The 17,034-nt window shown below is 35.4% G+C and overlaps 1 protein-coding gene across 1 annotated transcript; it reads left to right on the top strand.

Moving 5' to 3' along the window:
• Window positions 1–7,482: 7,482 nt before the first annotated feature.
• On the top strand, window positions 7,483–16,295 carry LOC143460027 (uncharacterized). The gene is made up of 2 exons (XM_076957420.1): window positions 7,483–7,596; window positions 7,703–16,295. The coding sequence occupies exons 1-2, from the start codon at window positions 7,506–7,508 to the stop codon at window positions 8,779–8,781; spliced, it is 1,170 nt and encodes a 389-aa protein (XP_076813535.1). The 5' UTR covers window positions 7,483–7,505; the 3' UTR covers window positions 8,782–16,295.
• Window positions 16,296–17,034: the final 739 nt, after the last annotated feature.

Below are 17,034 nucleotides of genomic sequence, written 5' to 3'. Positions count from 1 at the left end.
TATGCGTCAGTACAGGCTACTATAAAAGAGGTCAGTTTGAGCCGCTTACTCAACGGTTAACTTTTCAGTTAAAACTAAAGTAGATTAAGTAGTAGTACTAACAAAATTACTCCCATGTTGAATAGTGTTGACCTTAAGTTATGGAACGAAGAAAGCATCGCATTTCAATGCTTCATTCAGTAAAAACTTTAAGAACACGTTCGCTTGCTGTATCCTTCTTTTAACTTCAACAAAGTTAAAGATTTTCTCAACCACATGCCACCAAATTTGTTGTTGCCAAATTCTAGACATAGGCAGTAAGCATCCAGCATGCGTACGACAAGTACCTTTTGATGAAAGACTTTGATAAGATAATAGTATGGGAAATTTCGAATCGGATGAAGAAAGTTATACATCAGTTTGTTTATTTATTAACTTGTAAAATTTCAACACTCATCACACAACTATTTCGGATATTTACTGCAAAAACTGCAGATCATTTTTACATGTTTTCAAGATAAAAGACTGGAACCAGTTACTGAATTGAAACGTCACCACCAACACTACTCAAGTCTCCAGTTTCAGACAAAGAGGGGTTACTTTTAAGCATCTATTGAACAGCATTGGCATCTTTTTCCGTTCATCATTGTCCATGTGCGAGAGAAGTGTTTCCCTCGTGCAATGTAGTATTGTCATCTCATCTTCCAAAGATTATCATTGGTATGCATTCTTGCTGTACAAAATCGGGCTAACCAACAAGGCCTTTCTTTAGTGCAGCTATGACCAACAGAAACAGGCTCTTTCCCAGGATGGGGTTTCTTTTACGGTGGGTTTCCCATCCACTGGTGTAGGCCTACAGCACTGAAGCAATTTTCATTCATCTGTCGCTTGAACACACCACCTGCTCGTCTGCTTAATTTTCGCTTTTTGAACTTATGTTTTATGGATTTAACTAATTACAGGTTTAGTGGCTGTGCTAGTTGTTACCAGCAAATATTAAAGTAATTTCTCTTGACCACGTTTCAAGCCTTTTCGGCTTTGTCACTCTATCCGGTTCATTGGTCCGTGATAGTAACAATTAACTGGCTTGATTTTTCGTCGCCGCGCTTTTGGTGAAAAAGAAAATGATTGATTGATTGATTTACGAGCAAGGTTAACTATTCTACAACCATTGTTCAAAATGACAGAAACAAGCATTTATGTTACTTAGTGTCTGATAAATCTATTAAACAAAAAGCAAACATGCAAACTCATTAAAGGACCCACGTTGGCATGCGGCCGCATCTATGCCAGGTTTGTTTCAAATCGTTTTCCCAAAACAGTGATTTACTGTGTCATATTGTCATGCGAGTTTTCTCATTGTGGAAAGTTGTTTAAATTAAAGGCACATTTGTCAGGGCATATTTCTAAACATTCACATTTAAGGTCGAACAGAGTTAGTATCCGTTTTTGAAAAGTTAATTGGACATAGCTGTAACTTTAAAGTTTTCGCAATAGCTTTACACAATCTATTCTTTAGTGAATCGTGTTTTTATATTATTTATGCTGTCATATTTCAACATTTTCATTACATAAAATATTCACCAAAGAGAGCAAAGTTATTGGCGCATAATTTCATCAAGACCCGAAAAAATATTTGCACCCAACCCCACACTCTCACAACTACTTTTACTATTGACACCGATTTTCAAACTTCACTTTGGACTTTATGTGAAGTTTTCAGTTAACGTGTTAATTTGATCTGTTATAAACGTAGACGTAGAGGTTACAATAATGAATTTTAACTTTAATGAACCCTTTAAACGTGTTTTTGATATTTTTTAACAATCAGAGTTATCGCGATGTTAGAATTAATGCACTTGTTGATCTCAATTTGCTTTGAATTTTCTGAATTGACCGTCTTCGAATGCTTCTGATTAATTTATAACATTTATTTCTTTCATTTTTCAATTTGTTTCTTTTTTATTTGAAAATGCATATCTAATGCTTGCAACGCCGCCATCCGTTTCGTTGCTGGAAAGCCTGATTGTAGATGAATGTCCGAAGCATCGCAAGCCATTGGAACTGGCACTACCAAAACCATTGCTTCGACATAAAATTGCAAGATGCAATCGACCAGGTATTGTGTTTTAAAAATGCCAGCCTTTCGGCAGTGTATACACTTTCGCATTTGTTGGTGTTTTTACCTACGGTGTTCACCCAAAGTTTGTTGACTGGAGTATTTGGCAAAAACTGTTTGCAAAGCGTTTTTGATTTGTCATTCAGTACAAGACGTACTTTGTTGTTGTTCCATAACAGTGGTCGCGATTTACCACGGCGAACGAAAGAAAACCGCCGACATTCGCTGTGATCATCTTGCAGGGCAGGCTAAAACAGCTTTTGTTGCGTTGTTTAGCAGACTTGTCACAGTTCAAAAATCGTCCTCGTGCTTTTTGATGCAGGCTTAGTACTCAGCAAACAACTTCGACTGGCACTTGATGGCAAACTTCTTTCGAGAACGTACTTCCATCACGCTGTTAGTGTTGGGATAATAAGGGGATATTATAGTATACAGGTCGAATACAGTGTAGAATTCTTGCTTTCGGACGTATGCTTTGCGAATCATGGCGTCAGTGATGCATCGCATTGCGAGCCGATCACTTCCTGTTTCCGTTTTAAGTCGTGCCTGCCTATCCTGCGTGAGTTATGCACAGCTGTTCAATGCATTGTTCTACTAAGATTATCGATGCAACGTGGACGTCTCTATGCTGTTGCTGTGCCAATTTTTGTCTAAATGTAATTTTTCAAGGAAACTTCAATATAATCAGCATATATAGTTGTCATTCCTGTGTAACCGTTCTTCATATCAATTTGAAGAAGTTCAGTGTTAAGATAGAAAACTTCATTGTCATCTTTACAAGTCAACAAGGACTTTGGTCATATATTATAGCAGTAGAAAACAAGTCTTTATAAAATTTATCACTGCTAATTGAAGTTAGTCTTCAGAATATTAGCCGTCAAGTTAAATAATGAAATCTGTGGTTGAGAAAAGCAGACAATGACCTCATGAGAATCATATATTGTTACCCGCAATAGACATTTATACAAGTACTTCTTGTAGTGAAGTGGGTCAACCTCTCAAGTTCAGGTGCCATATACCCATTTTCCATTACAGTGTCTTCTATAAGAAAGAGCTTATATAGGCGAAGCTCTCGAAGACGCCGAGCAAGGGATCGAAAGGTATGGACGCAACATGTCTGACGTGTTACCGGTTGTTCTTGAGTTGATTGCATTTGCTTGGAAAAGTCGTCAAAAACTTTGAATCGTTGTCAGTTATAAGAATGTCAACGGCAAAGCCATCACGTTGTAAATCTTTGGCAAGTTTCTCCCTAGGTCGCGTTCTATGTTGTAAACTTGTGCTTCTTACATTTCTTCTGAACGACATAGTATCAAGCATAAATGTACGTTTAAGTTTCAACCAATAAAAGCCTACCTGCTCTTTTATAGGGTTACATATCAACCGGGGTCCTGCTGCAAATTGATTCTTCCCATTGATAATTAATCTGCTCGGTTTTTATCATTAGCCTATCAAAAGGTGTGTTTTGTCTACGTTAGTGCTAGACATCGTCTTCTTTGGACCTTCCTGCGAGCGCTCCAAAGATAATCTGGCAACTGACATCGCATAAAATCGCCTTTGTTCGAGATTCTGCTAACGTATTGTTTCATTATAATCTTGTTTCAGCTTTCCTGCGCTTCGCCATGTCGCAAACAATACATAGCTTGGGACTAAATTAATTGTAACCGGTCCAGAATTTTAACCTTAAATGATGTTCTTTAACCAAGTAAGGATGTCTGTGCTCCAGACGCCTACTAGCAGTCATTGTAAATTTCCTCTGTTTGATAAATGTTCGAGCTCTTTAGGATAAAGATGGCAATTCTTCCGCGCATGTTGCGCTTTTACTTGATGTCTTCTAATGCAAACGTCTTTAACCTTCGACAGTTGGATTAATTATATTCCCTATAAAGGGCCACTTCCAAATAGGAAGGAAATTTTGGGTCAGTAACACGGCGATTGTGACGACTTGCACTCAAGCGTCAGATTAAAAAAAAACTTAGAAAATTTTCGGTCCAATGCGCATGTGACGTCTATGTGGTCAAGTTTGTTATTGTTTTGGCGATAGCTGGTTGCAGGTCTAGGCTAAGTTTTGAATTTGATGTGGATTTAAATTTTTGTTAGGTTTGTGTGTGAGTTTTTATAGAAATTTGAGTACGAGGATTCTGTCTAAATTAAGACTGTGTGATAATAAGGGGATATTATAGTATAAAGATCGAATGCAGTGTAGACTGTAGAGTTCTTGTTTTCGGACGTCTGCTTTGCGAATCATGTCAGTGATGCATGGCATTGCGTGCCGATCCCTTCCTGTTTCCCGTTTTGAGTGAGTTATACACAACTGTTCAATGCATTTATTATTGTAGTGAAGTGGGTCAACCTCTCAAGTTCAGGTGCCATACACCCATTTTCCATTATAACTGTAGGATGTCATTACCTAGATCTCGTTGCCAGCCGAAATTCAGGGGAAGTTTATGGTTGTGGTTTTTCGATGGTATACTAGCTTCTTGATTTAATGTACTTTGCATTGAAAAACCTCTTTGAAATCTCTTTGAATTGAGTTATAACCCCTTAACCCAGGGCTCGGCAAACTGACAACACGAGTGACTCTTCAATAAAACACAATATTTCAATGTTCGGATCAATTAAAACGGCACACCGCACAAAAAGTGTAACTAACTTGGGAATTTCAATATAAAATGTATGTGGGTACAATTGTACCAATACAGCCTGTTAGCGGTGTAATATTATGCAGTCCGACACAGGTTAAATGTGTCCGGTTGTAAATGTAACAGGTTAAATGTGTCACAGGTTAAATATGATTTATGTGTTGAATTGTTAGTATTAACACAGCTTGTACCTAAGCAATGCTTCATTGCTTTACATTGCAATGCTAGCACATGTTTGTCTCAATTTGCTTATACTTTTGTTCAATGCACCGTCCTTGAATACCTTTGATACTTTTGAAAGGTTCTTTATTTCGGTACATTTTAACAGAATTCATATTTCAAACAATGTCATATACAATCATAGAATATCATTAATTTGGTATCCATACAACGCTACCTTAAAGATCATTTTTTGTTTTGTTTTAGCTAGCAACTTCATAGTTTAGTATGGAGTGTCATCCAAGTGGTAAGCATGTCAAGATTATTTTGAAAAGAATCAGTGATATGATTTTACAAAAATTAAAATCTATGCAACAAGGCGGTGTGATGTTGCAATTTGCCAAAATGTAAGAAAACATGGAAGACAAGTATTTAAAGCTTCTTGCGGAAACAAAAAGAACTAAAACCATGAACAATGCAATGCCATTTGAAGAAACATTACAACCATAAGCTATAACGTCTGAATCTGATACTAGCATTTGTATTCAGGAAGTCCATTCAGAGAAGGCATCAGCTATAGCTCATCGTGAAGGTATTGAAGAAAAATCTTTGTCGTTGCAGGGTATTGAGATTTTCCCAACTGAGATAGATGCCACATTTACTCTCATGTCAAGAATGCATTTCTCAGTCAGAGACAGAAGAAATTGCAACATTTGATGATGAGGTTGTTGATTCTGTAAACTGAATTAAAGAAACTCACAAGTGGAATACAACAAATTGGCCACAAAATTTCCTGGTAAAAACTTATCGAGACATGATAGCAATACAAGAAAGTTTAAGTGTTCAACAATTGTTGAAAATGACAAAATAAAGCCTTTCGGTTGCACTGTTTGTCATAAATCTTTTACACAAAAAGAAAACTTGAAAAATCATTTAAAAACTCACATGAGTATAAAGTTGTCAAGTTTGTTGCAAATCTTTTTCACAAAACAGCACTTTGAAGCAACATATGAAAGTCCACATTGGCGAGGGCCCTTATCAATGCGATGTTTGTTTAAAATCATTTTCAAAAAACAGCATTCTGCAGTATCATAGGAAAGTCCAAACTGGAGAGCGCCCTTATCAATGCAGAGTATGCGGCAAATAATTTTCACAATATTACAGCGATTTGCAGCGTCATATGAAAGTCCATACTGTGGAGACGAGTCATTTTTCATTTTTTAAATCATTTTTCGCTTTTCCATTTTTTTAATCTGTTGCCAAATTTTTATATTATTTGATTCATTTTAGTGTAAAGTATGAAGTGTCATCCAAGTGATGTAGAAATTTTACATTAGTTGTTATGTTTAAAGCAGTTTTAATTGGATGTTTTCAGTCTAGGTGATAACTGTGATAAAAATTAATTCGGATGTGGGCATCAGGCCACATCAATGTGGATTTTATTACAAATCGCTTTTACGTAACAGTGTTTTAAAGCAACTAATGACTGTCCACACTGAAAAGCGCCCTTTTCAGTGTAAATGTTTGTTAGAAATCATTTTCAGTAAGCAGGAATTTGCAGTTTGATATGACAATTGACACGAATGGGCAACGATACCAGTGTTCTCATTGTCAGAAGTGGTTTAAGTTGAAAGCACATTTGTTGGGGCATATTTCTAAACATTCACAACAGTTAAACTGCATGAATTAACTTCAGGAATTTGTTTTTCTCATTTTATTTTGATTATTGTCCATTGCAATATCTGTGAATTTTTTTTTATATTTTTACATTTTTAAGCCTTAACATTTATCTTTATTTACTTAGGGTATAGGTCATTAGTATAAACAGTATCATATGCAACTACGGACTGTGAACCAGGTCATATACAACTTGAGGTTGTTTTAAAAACATTGAATGATCTTATTCTGCAAGAATTACAATCAATGCAACAAGATATCATAAGAAAAATGGAATTTGCAAAAGTGCAAGAGAACACGGAAGACATATTTTCAAAGTTTCTTGCACAAACAAAAAGAACTGAAACCATGAACAATGCAATGCCATTTGAAGAAACATTGCAACCATCATCTAAACAGTCTGAGTCTGATACTAGCATTTGTATTCAGGAGGTTCATTCAGAGAAGGCATCAGCTATAGCTCATCTTGAAGCTATTGAAGACAAATCTTTGTCGTTGCAGGATATTGAGTTTTTGCCAACTGAGACAGATGCCACGTTTACTCTCACGTCAAATAATGACTTCCCTCAGTCAGATAATGAAGGGAATGCAACATTCGATGGTGAGGTTGTTGATTCTGAAAACTTAGGTAAAAGAAACTCACATGTGGAATACAACAAGTTGGCTACGAAATTTCCTGATAAAAACATAACAAGGAGTACGAGCAATAGTAGAGAGGTTAAGTGTTCAACAATTTTTCAAAATGACAAAATAAAGCATTTCTGTTGCAATGTTTGTGATAAATCTTTCACAAAAAAAGCAAACATGAACATTCATTTAAAGACTCACATGAGTATACAATTGTATCAATGTCAAGTTTGTTGCAAATTATTTTCACATAACAGCACTTTGAAGCGTCATATGAAAGTCCACAATGGAGAGCGTCCTCATCAATGCAAAATTTGTTGCAAATCATTTTCGCAAAACAGCACTTTGAAACACCATATCAAAGTCCATACTGGAGAGCGCCCTTATCAATGCAAGGTTTGTTGCAAATCATTTTCACAAAATGGCAATTTGCAGCGTCATATGAATGTCCATACTGGAGAGCGCCCTTATCAATGTGATGTTTGTTGCAAATCATTTTCAGAAAACAGCACTTTGAATCGACATATGAAAGTCCACACTAGAGAGCAACCTTATCCATGCAAGATTTGTTGCAAATCTTTTTCACAATGCAGCAGTTTGCAAAATCATATGAAAGTCCACACTGGAGAGCGCCCTTATCAATGCAATGTTTGTTGCAAATCTTTTTCACAACGCAGCAGTTTGCAAAGTCATATGAAAGTCCACACTGGAGAGCGCCCTTATCAATGCAAATTTTGTTGCAAATCATTTTCACAAAACAGCAATTTACAAACTCATATGAAAGTCCACACTGGAGAGCGCCCATATCAATGTGATGTTTGTTTCAAATCATTTTTGCTAAACAGCCATTTGCGGCGTCATATGAAAGTCCATACTGGAGAGCGCCCTTATCAATGCAAAATTTGTTGTAAATGTTTTTTACAGCGCAGCAGTTTGCAAAGTCATATGACAGTCCACACTGGGGAGCGCCCTTGTCAATGCAATGTTTGCATCAAATCATTTCTGAAAAACAGCGATTTGCAGCATCATATGAAAGTCCACACTGGAGAGCGTTTTTATCAATGTGATGTTTGTTTAAAATCATTTTTCCTAAACAGCCAAATGCAAAGTCATAGGAAAGTCCACAATGGAGAACGCCTTTATCAATGCAATGTTTGCTTTAAATCATTTTCACGAAAGAGCAATTTGAAGCGACATATGGAAGTTCACACTGGAGAGCGCCCTTATCAATGCAATTTTTGTTGCAAATCATTTTCACGAAACAGCACTTTGAAGCAACATATGAAAGTCCACACTGGAGAGCGCTCTTATGAATGTGATGTTTGCTTTAAATCATTTTCACAAAAGAGCACTTTGAAGCAACATCTGAAAGTCCACACTGGAGAGCGCCCTTATCAATGCAAGGTTTGCTGCAAATCATTTTCGCGAAACAGTACTTTGCAGCAACATATGAAAGTCCACACTGGAGAGCGTTCTTATCAATGTGATGTTTGCTTTAAATCGTTTTTAGAAAACAAAAATTTGCAGCGTCATATGAAAGTCCACAGTGGGGATAGACCATTAATGCAGGGTTTGTTGTAAATCATTTTCACAAAAAAGCACTGCAACGTCATATGAAAGTCCACAATGAAGAACACCCTTATCAATGCGATGTTTGCTTCAAGTCATTTTCTAGAAACAGTAGGCCTACTTTGTAGCAACATATGAACATGTACATTTGAGTGCGGCCTTATCAAGGCAATGTTTGCTGTAAATAATTCTTGCAAAACATCCATTTGAAAGTCCAAACTGGGTAAATACTTTATTAATGCAAGGCTCCTTGTAAATCATTTTCACAAAAGAGCAATTTGCTATGTTTGGAGAATGCCCTTGTCAATACGATATTTTGTTTCAAGTTATCTTGCGAAACAGTACTTTGATGCAACATGTGAATATCCACACTAGAGAGAGCCCTTATCAATGCAAGTTTGTTGGAAATCATTTTCGCAAAACAACACTTTGCAGCGTCGTATAAAAATATATACCGAAGAATGCACTTATCAATGCGATGTTTGTTTGAAATCATTTTCGCAAAACATCTATTTGCAGCGTCATCTAACAGATCACATTAGAAAGCGCCCTTGGCAATGCAAAATTTGCGATGTTTGTTTTAAACCATTTTTGCTAAGAAATAGTTTGTTTCGTCATATGAAAGACCACACTGGAGAACGCTTTTATCAATGCGATGTTTGGTTAAAATTATTTTTACAAAACAGCCATTTGCAAACTCATATGATATTCCACGTTGGAGAGCACCATTAATAATGAAATGTTTGTTTTATGTTTTAATAAGATCTATTGTAAATGTAGATGTGGCAATGTTTTTGTATTTGTTTATTCAGAGTTACAGTAATGTTACCATTAATACTTCTATCACATAAAGCTAGTTTGGTGATTTGTTATTTATGCCAATGATTGTTATGTTTTGCGCCATAAAGATCTTGTTTCATTTTAAAACATTTGCAAAAGTCACATTACGAAATATGAACCATTTTAGGTTGTTTGTCTCATTTTTTTGATTTTCTATCTGATTGCAATGTCTTTGGATTGATGTATTAATTTTTCCAGTTTCATTATATTTCTGTATTCACATCATATTCGTTTTCTTAGAAAACAAGTTGTGGTATAAACTACACCACATTCAACTATGGAGTGTCAACCGGAATAATGAGTGATCTGATATCACAAGAAATATGCTTTGCCCCAAAGAAAAATAAGATTAAAAATTTTCAATGTTGACAAAAGCAACCACAATATTTTACGCATTATATAAATTCTTCTTCAAAGGGAGCAAAGTTATCGGTATATAGTTGCAGTCAATTCAACAAGATACAAAAATAATTTGCACCCATCCCAAAGCTCTTGCAACTACTTCTAAAACTGATTGACTGTCAAACTTTACCCTGGAATTTATTTGATGTTTTCAGTTTTACGGCTTAATTCGCTTTTAAATGTAAATGATACGATCATAAAGCCTTAATTGGTTTAGTGAACCTTTTAAAAGATATTTTTGGTGTTTGTTTACATGCAGAGTTATTGTAATGTTGGTAATAACACTGCTTGCTCATCAGCAATGTTGTTTTGCTGCACATAGCAATGCTAGCACATGTTGTCCTCATTTTGTTGACTGCGTCATTTCTAAATACTTGTAAATTTTTTGCAATTTCTTTGTGTCCTCTTCATTTTACAGTTTTGCACATTCATTTTCTTTCCCCAGCAAATAGGTTTCAAATATAAACAACGTCATTAATAATTGCGGAATGTCATTCATGTGGTATTAGTCCAACACTACATTAAATATCACTTTTTGTTTTGTTTAGCTTACAATTTCATATTTTACTATGGAGTGTCATCCAAGCAGTATGTTGAGATTGATTTTAAAACAATGACCAGTGGTAGTCAAAGTAATGACATAAGTTACTTAAGTAGAAGTACTATTCTCCCTGAAAAAATGTAAGTCACTATAAGTACAAGTATTGTAATTTGAAAGCTGCTCTCAAGTATGAAGTATAACCTTTTGAACTACTGAAATAACAAGTAGTTTGAGAAGTAATTATTGATATGAAATGAAGTTATGAAAGTATAAATTACCAAGAGTTTGCTAAAACCAATACAGCTGCAGGGAAATACATTAATGTATAAAGCTAATTAGTTGCAGATAAAACTTTGTCAGAGTATTTGCATGAAAATAAAGTTGCAAACACCTCATAAATATGTGAATACTAAAGAAAATTATTTTCGAACTACAACACTAACAATTTTCTACTTATAAAACATAAGCCAAATTTCTCACTATTTTTTCGTTAACGATTTATTGACAAAACCATTTTCAAAAAGCTACGCTGGTAGCCGATAATGTGACGTCACATAGCTGGATGGTCTTCAAACATGGTTCACGTAAATATCGTATCAATCAAAAGTTGATGTCGGAAAACTCATTTCGACGAATGTAGTGAGCGCGTTGGTCATACTTTCTTAATATTTTTGCAGTAAAAAGATGATTGACTAATTATTATAAGTGGGTTTTTTAATTAATTAGGAGTTATCTGTTTGTGCACTGTTTGACCTTGCTCCCTACAAGAGCACTTTCATGCTCAACTATTTGGTATAATAGCACTGGTACGGTAGTGCAAAGAAATGATGTCGTAAATTGACTAGAAGAAGACATTGGTAAACAGTCTTTCTATTAACAAACACATAATTTATTTTGGATTGATTTTAGGATACGAATTTGTTATCAGTGATAACCGAACTATTATAAGTGCGTGACCAAAACCAACAAGCTTTTAACTAAACTCTTAAATAAATTTGTGTTGAAAAAGAATATCAATACTTTCAATGTATCACGTTATGCGTCCTATGGCTTCGTGCAACTGGGAAATTATGGATGATACATTACATTTCTGGAAGCATGCTTGGCTGTTGTTGATGTCACTATTCAAGCGTTACAAATTCTATTGTTTGTGTGTGCAGCGCATAAATAAACCAGTTAATAAACTGCGTTGACGTAACAAATGCGATACGCATGTGTGTTTGTTCCGGTATCGGTGCTTGCAAACTGCAACGCACGCTGCAAATCCTAAATGTTGCGTTTTAACCCATTTTGCTATGTCAGTGTTCCCGTTCATTAGCAAATGTCAGCAGCAACTGGCATTGTTTTCCATTCACACAGAGTTAATAATGAAAGAAATGATTAGGGATATATGGTGATTAACGCCTCAGCAAATAATGATCTGATTACTGCTACAAAACGATAAGACTGCATGTGATTGAATGATATCATCTGCGGCAGACTATGTATAATAATTGATTTTCCATATTGGATACCATATTCGTGCCTATTCGGTGGAATCCCATAAAAACATTGACTAATAAGCTAAAAACATAGTAAACGTTTTGTGCTATATGAAAGCAATTTTATCGGTTTGATTAAACTGCTACGCGATTAATCGTGGCCATTGTTTCGACATAAAACTGCAAGATGCAATCGACCAGGTATTGTGTTTTAAAAATGCCAGCCTTTCAGCAGTGTATACACTTTTGCATTTGTTGGTGTTTTTACCTAAACGGTTTTCGCCCAAAAATTGTTGACTGGAGTACTGTATTTGGCAACGGTCTGTTTGCAAAGCGTTTTTGATTTGTTATTCAGTACAAGACGTACTTTGTTGTTGTTCCATAACAGTGGTCGCGATTTACGACAAGAAACGAAAGAAAACCGCCGACATTCGCTGTGATCATTGCAGGCAGGCTAAAACAGCTTTTGTTGCGTTGTTTAGTAGACTTGTCACAGTTCCAAAATCTTTCCCGTGCTTTTCGATGCAGGCTTAGTACTCAGCAAACAACCTCGACTGGCACTCGATGGCGAACTTCTTTCGAAAACGTGCTTCCATCACGCTGTTAGTGTTGTGATAATAAGGAGATACTATAGTATACAGATCGAATACAGTGTAGAATTCTTGCTTTCGGACGTATGCTTTGCGAAGCATGGCGTCAGTGATGCATCGCATTGCGAGCCGATCACTTCCTGTTTCCCGTTTTAAGTCGTGCCTACCTATCTTGCGTGAGTTATGCACAGCTGCTCAGTGCATTTTTCTACTAAGATTATCGATGCAACGTGGACGTCTTTATGCTGTTGCTGTGCCAATTTTTGTCTAAATGTTATTGTTCAAGGAAACTTCAATATAATCAGGCCTATATATAGTTGTCATTCCTGTGTAATCATTCTTGATATCAATTTGTAGACGTTCAGTTGTAAGATAGTCATCTTTATTGTAATGTTTAAAAGCCAACAAGGACTTTGGTCAAATATTATAGCACTGGAAAACAAGTCATTGTAATATTTATCACTGCTAATTGAAGTTAGTCTTCAGAAAATAAGCCGTCAAGGTAAATAATGAAATCTGTGGTTGAGAAAAGCAGACAATGACCTCATGAAAATCATGTATTGTTACCCGCAATAGACATTTCGACAAGTACTTATTGTAGTTAAGTGGGTCAACCTCTCAAGTTCAGGTGCCATATACCCATTTTCCATTACAGTGTCTTTTATGGGAAAGGGCTTACACAGGCGAAGCTTTCAAAGTTGCCGATCAAAGGATCCATACCAGAGAACGCCCTTATCAATGCAGAGTTTGCGGGAAATCATTTTCGCAATACAGCCATTTGCAGTGTCATATGAAAGTCCATATTGGGGAGAGACTTGAGTCATTTTTCATTTTTTAAATCATTTTTAGCTTTTCCATTTTTTTAATCTGTTGTCAAATTTTCGTATTATTTGATTCGTTATAGTGTAAAGTATGAAGTTTCATTCAAGTGATGTAAAAATGCTTTATTAGCTTTTATGTTTGAAACAATTTTAATTGGATGTTTTCAGTCTAGATGATAACTTTGAGTAAAATAAATTCAGATGTGGGCATGTGGCCACATCAATGTGGATTTTATTGCAAATGGCTTTTACGTAACAGTGTTTTAAAGCAATTCATGACTGTCCACACTGGAGAGCGCCTCTTTCAGTGTAAATGTTTGTTAGAAATAATTTCCACTAAGCAGCAATTTGCGGTGTCATATGACAATTGACACGAATGGGCAACGATACCAGTGTTCTCATTGTGAGAAGTGGTTTAAGTTGAAAGCATATTTGTTGGGGCATATTTCTAAACATTCACGACAGTTACACTGCATGAATTAACTTCAGGAATTTGTTTTTCTCATTTTGTTTTGATTATTGCAATATCTGTGAATATTTTTTTGTATTTTTACATTTTCAAGCTTTAACATTTATCTTCCTTTACTTAACATATAGGTCTTAAGTTTAAACAGCATCATATGCAACTACGCAGTGTCAACCAGGTCGTATACAACTTGTCATTGTTTTAAAAACATTGAATGATCTTATTTTGCAAGAATTAAAATCAATGCAACAAGATATCATAAGAAAATAGAATTTGCAAAGGTGCAAGAAAACGTGGAAGACATATTTTCAAAGTTTCTTGCAGAAAGAAAGATAACTGAAACCATGAACAATGCAATGCCATTTGAAGAAACATTGCAACCATCAGCTATACCGTCTGAGTCTGATACTAGCATTTGTATTCAGGAAATTCATTCAGAGAAGGCATCAGCTATAGCTCATCTTGAAGCTATTGAAGAAAAGTCTTTGTTGTTGCAGGATATTGAGATTTTCTCGACTGAGACAGATGCCACATTTACTCTCATGTCAAATAATGTTTTCCCTCAGTCAGAGAATGAAGGGAATTCAACATTCTATGGTGAGGTTGTTGATTCTAAAAACTTAGGTAAAAGAAACTCACTTGAGGAATACAACAAGTTGGCTACGAAATTTCCTGATAAAAACATAACAAAGAGTAAGAGAAATACTAGAGAGGTTAAGTGTTCAACAAGTGTTGGAAATGACGAAATAAAGCATTTCTGTTGCACTGTTTGTGATAAATCTTTCACACAAAAAGCAAACATGAAAATTCATTTAAAGACTCACAAGAGTATAAAGTTGTATCAATGTCGAGTTTGTTGCAAATCATTTTCACAAAACGGCAATTTGCAACAACATATGAAAGTCCACACTGGTGAGCGTCCTTATCAATGCAAGGTTTGTTGCAAATCATTTTCGCGAAACGGCCATTTGCATAGTCATATGAAAGTCCACACTGGAGAGCGCCCTTATCAATGCGATGTTTGCTGCAAATCATTTTTGCAAAACGGCCATTTGCAACATCATATGAAAGTTCATACTGGAGAGCGCCCTTATCAATGCAATGTTTGCTGCAAATCATTTTCGCGAAACGGCCATTTGCAAAGTCATATGAATGTCCACACTAGAGAGCGTTCTTATCAATGTGATGTTTGCTGCAAATCATTTGCGCAAAACAGCCATTTACAGCTTCATATGAAAGTCCATACTGGAGAGCGCCCTTATCAATGCGATGTTTGCTGCAAATCATTTTCACAAAACGGCAATTTGCAAAGTCATATGAAAGTCCACACTGGAGAGCGTCCTCATCAATGCGATGTTTGCTGCAAATCGTTTTCACAAAACAGCCATTTGCAAAGTCATATGAAAGTCCACACTGGAGAGCGTCCATATCAATGCGATATTTGTTTGAAATCATTTTCACAAAACAGCCATTTGCAAAGTCATATGAAAGTCCACACTGGAGAGCGTCCATATCAATGCAAAATTTGTTTGAAATCATTTTCGCGAAACAGCAATTTGCAAACTCATATGAAAGTCCATATTTAAGAGCTTCCTTAATGAAATGCTAGCTTTAGGTTTTATTCAGATCTATTATAGATGTAGATGTGGCAATGTTTTGGTATAATTTGCTTACATTCAGAGTTACAGTAATGTTAGCATTAATATTTCTACCACATAAAGCTAGTTTGGTGATTTGTTATTCATACCAATGATTGTTATGTTTTTCACTATAAAAATCTTCTTTAATTTTTAAACATTTGCAAAAGTCATATTGCGAAATGTGAACCATTTTTGGATGTTTGTTTCATTTTGTCTTGATTTTCGCTGATTGCAATGTCATTGCATTGATATAATAATTTTTCCAGTTTCTTTATATTTCTGTATTCACGTCATATTCAGTTTCCTGCTATTCACATTCATTTTCTTAACAAATAGGTCATAAATATAAATCACACGATATTCAGCCATGGAGTGTCAACAAGATTTAGACTGGTTGACTTTGTATTAAAAGCAATGAGTGATCTGATTTCACAAGAACTTTGCTTTTGACTTCATTTAAAATATTCAGTTAACAAGTTTATTTGATCGATTATAAACGTAGACAATCCACACGAGTGGGCTACAATACCAATGTTCTCATTGTGAGAAGTCATTCAAGTTGAAAGCCTGTTTGTTTGAGCATATTTGTAAACACTAGCAACAGTTACACTACATGAATTAACTTTAGGAATTTTTTTTCATTTTATTTTGATTATTGTAGATTGCAAATCTGTCAATCTATCTGTCAAAATGTTTTTTATGTTTATCTATTTTCAAGCTTTAACATTTATCTTTCTGTACTTAGCGTGCAGGTCATAAGTATAAACAGCATCATATGCAACTACAGAATGTCAACCAGTCATATACAACTTGAAGTTGTTTTAAAAGCATTGAATGATCTTATTTTGCAAGAATTAAAATCAATGCAACAAGTTATCACAGGATTAAATGGAATTTGTAAAGGTACAAGAAAACATGGAAGACATGTATTTAAAGCTTCTTGCAGAAACAAAAAGAACTAAAACTATGAGCAATGCAATGCCATTTGAAGAAACATTACAACCATAAGCTATACCGTCTGAGTCTGATACTAGCATTTGTATTCAGGAAGTGCATTCAGAGAAGGCATCACCTATAGCTCATCTTGAAGCTATTGACGAAAAATGTTTGTTGTTGCAGGATATTGAGATTTTCCCAACTGAGACAGATGATACATTTACTCTCATTTCAATTAATGAATTCCCTCAGTCAGAGAATGAAGGGAATTCAACATTCGATGATGATGTTGTTGATTCTGAAAACTTAAATAAAAGAAACTCACATGAGGAATACAACAAATTGGCTACGAAATTTCCTGATAACAACAAAGTAAAAAAGTATATAAAAGTCCACACTGGAGAGCGCCCTTATCAAAGCAAATTTTGTTGCAAATCATTTTCGCGAAACAGCCTATTGAAGCATCATATGAAAGTCCACACTGGAGAGCAACCTTATCAATGCAAATTTTGTTGCAAATCATTTTCGAGAAACAGCCATTTGCAGCA

The sequence above is a fragment of the Clavelina lepadiformis genome, chromosome 1, assembly GCF_947623445.1.
Source record: "Clavelina lepadiformis chromosome 1, kaClaLepa1.1, whole genome shotgun sequence".
Lineage (NCBI taxonomy): Eukaryota > Metazoa > Chordata > Ascidiacea > Aplousobranchia > Clavelinidae > Clavelina > Clavelina lepadiformis.
The sequence above is the reverse complement of the archived record's forward strand: the minus strand, read 5'-3'. Positions and strand labels throughout refer to the sequence as shown.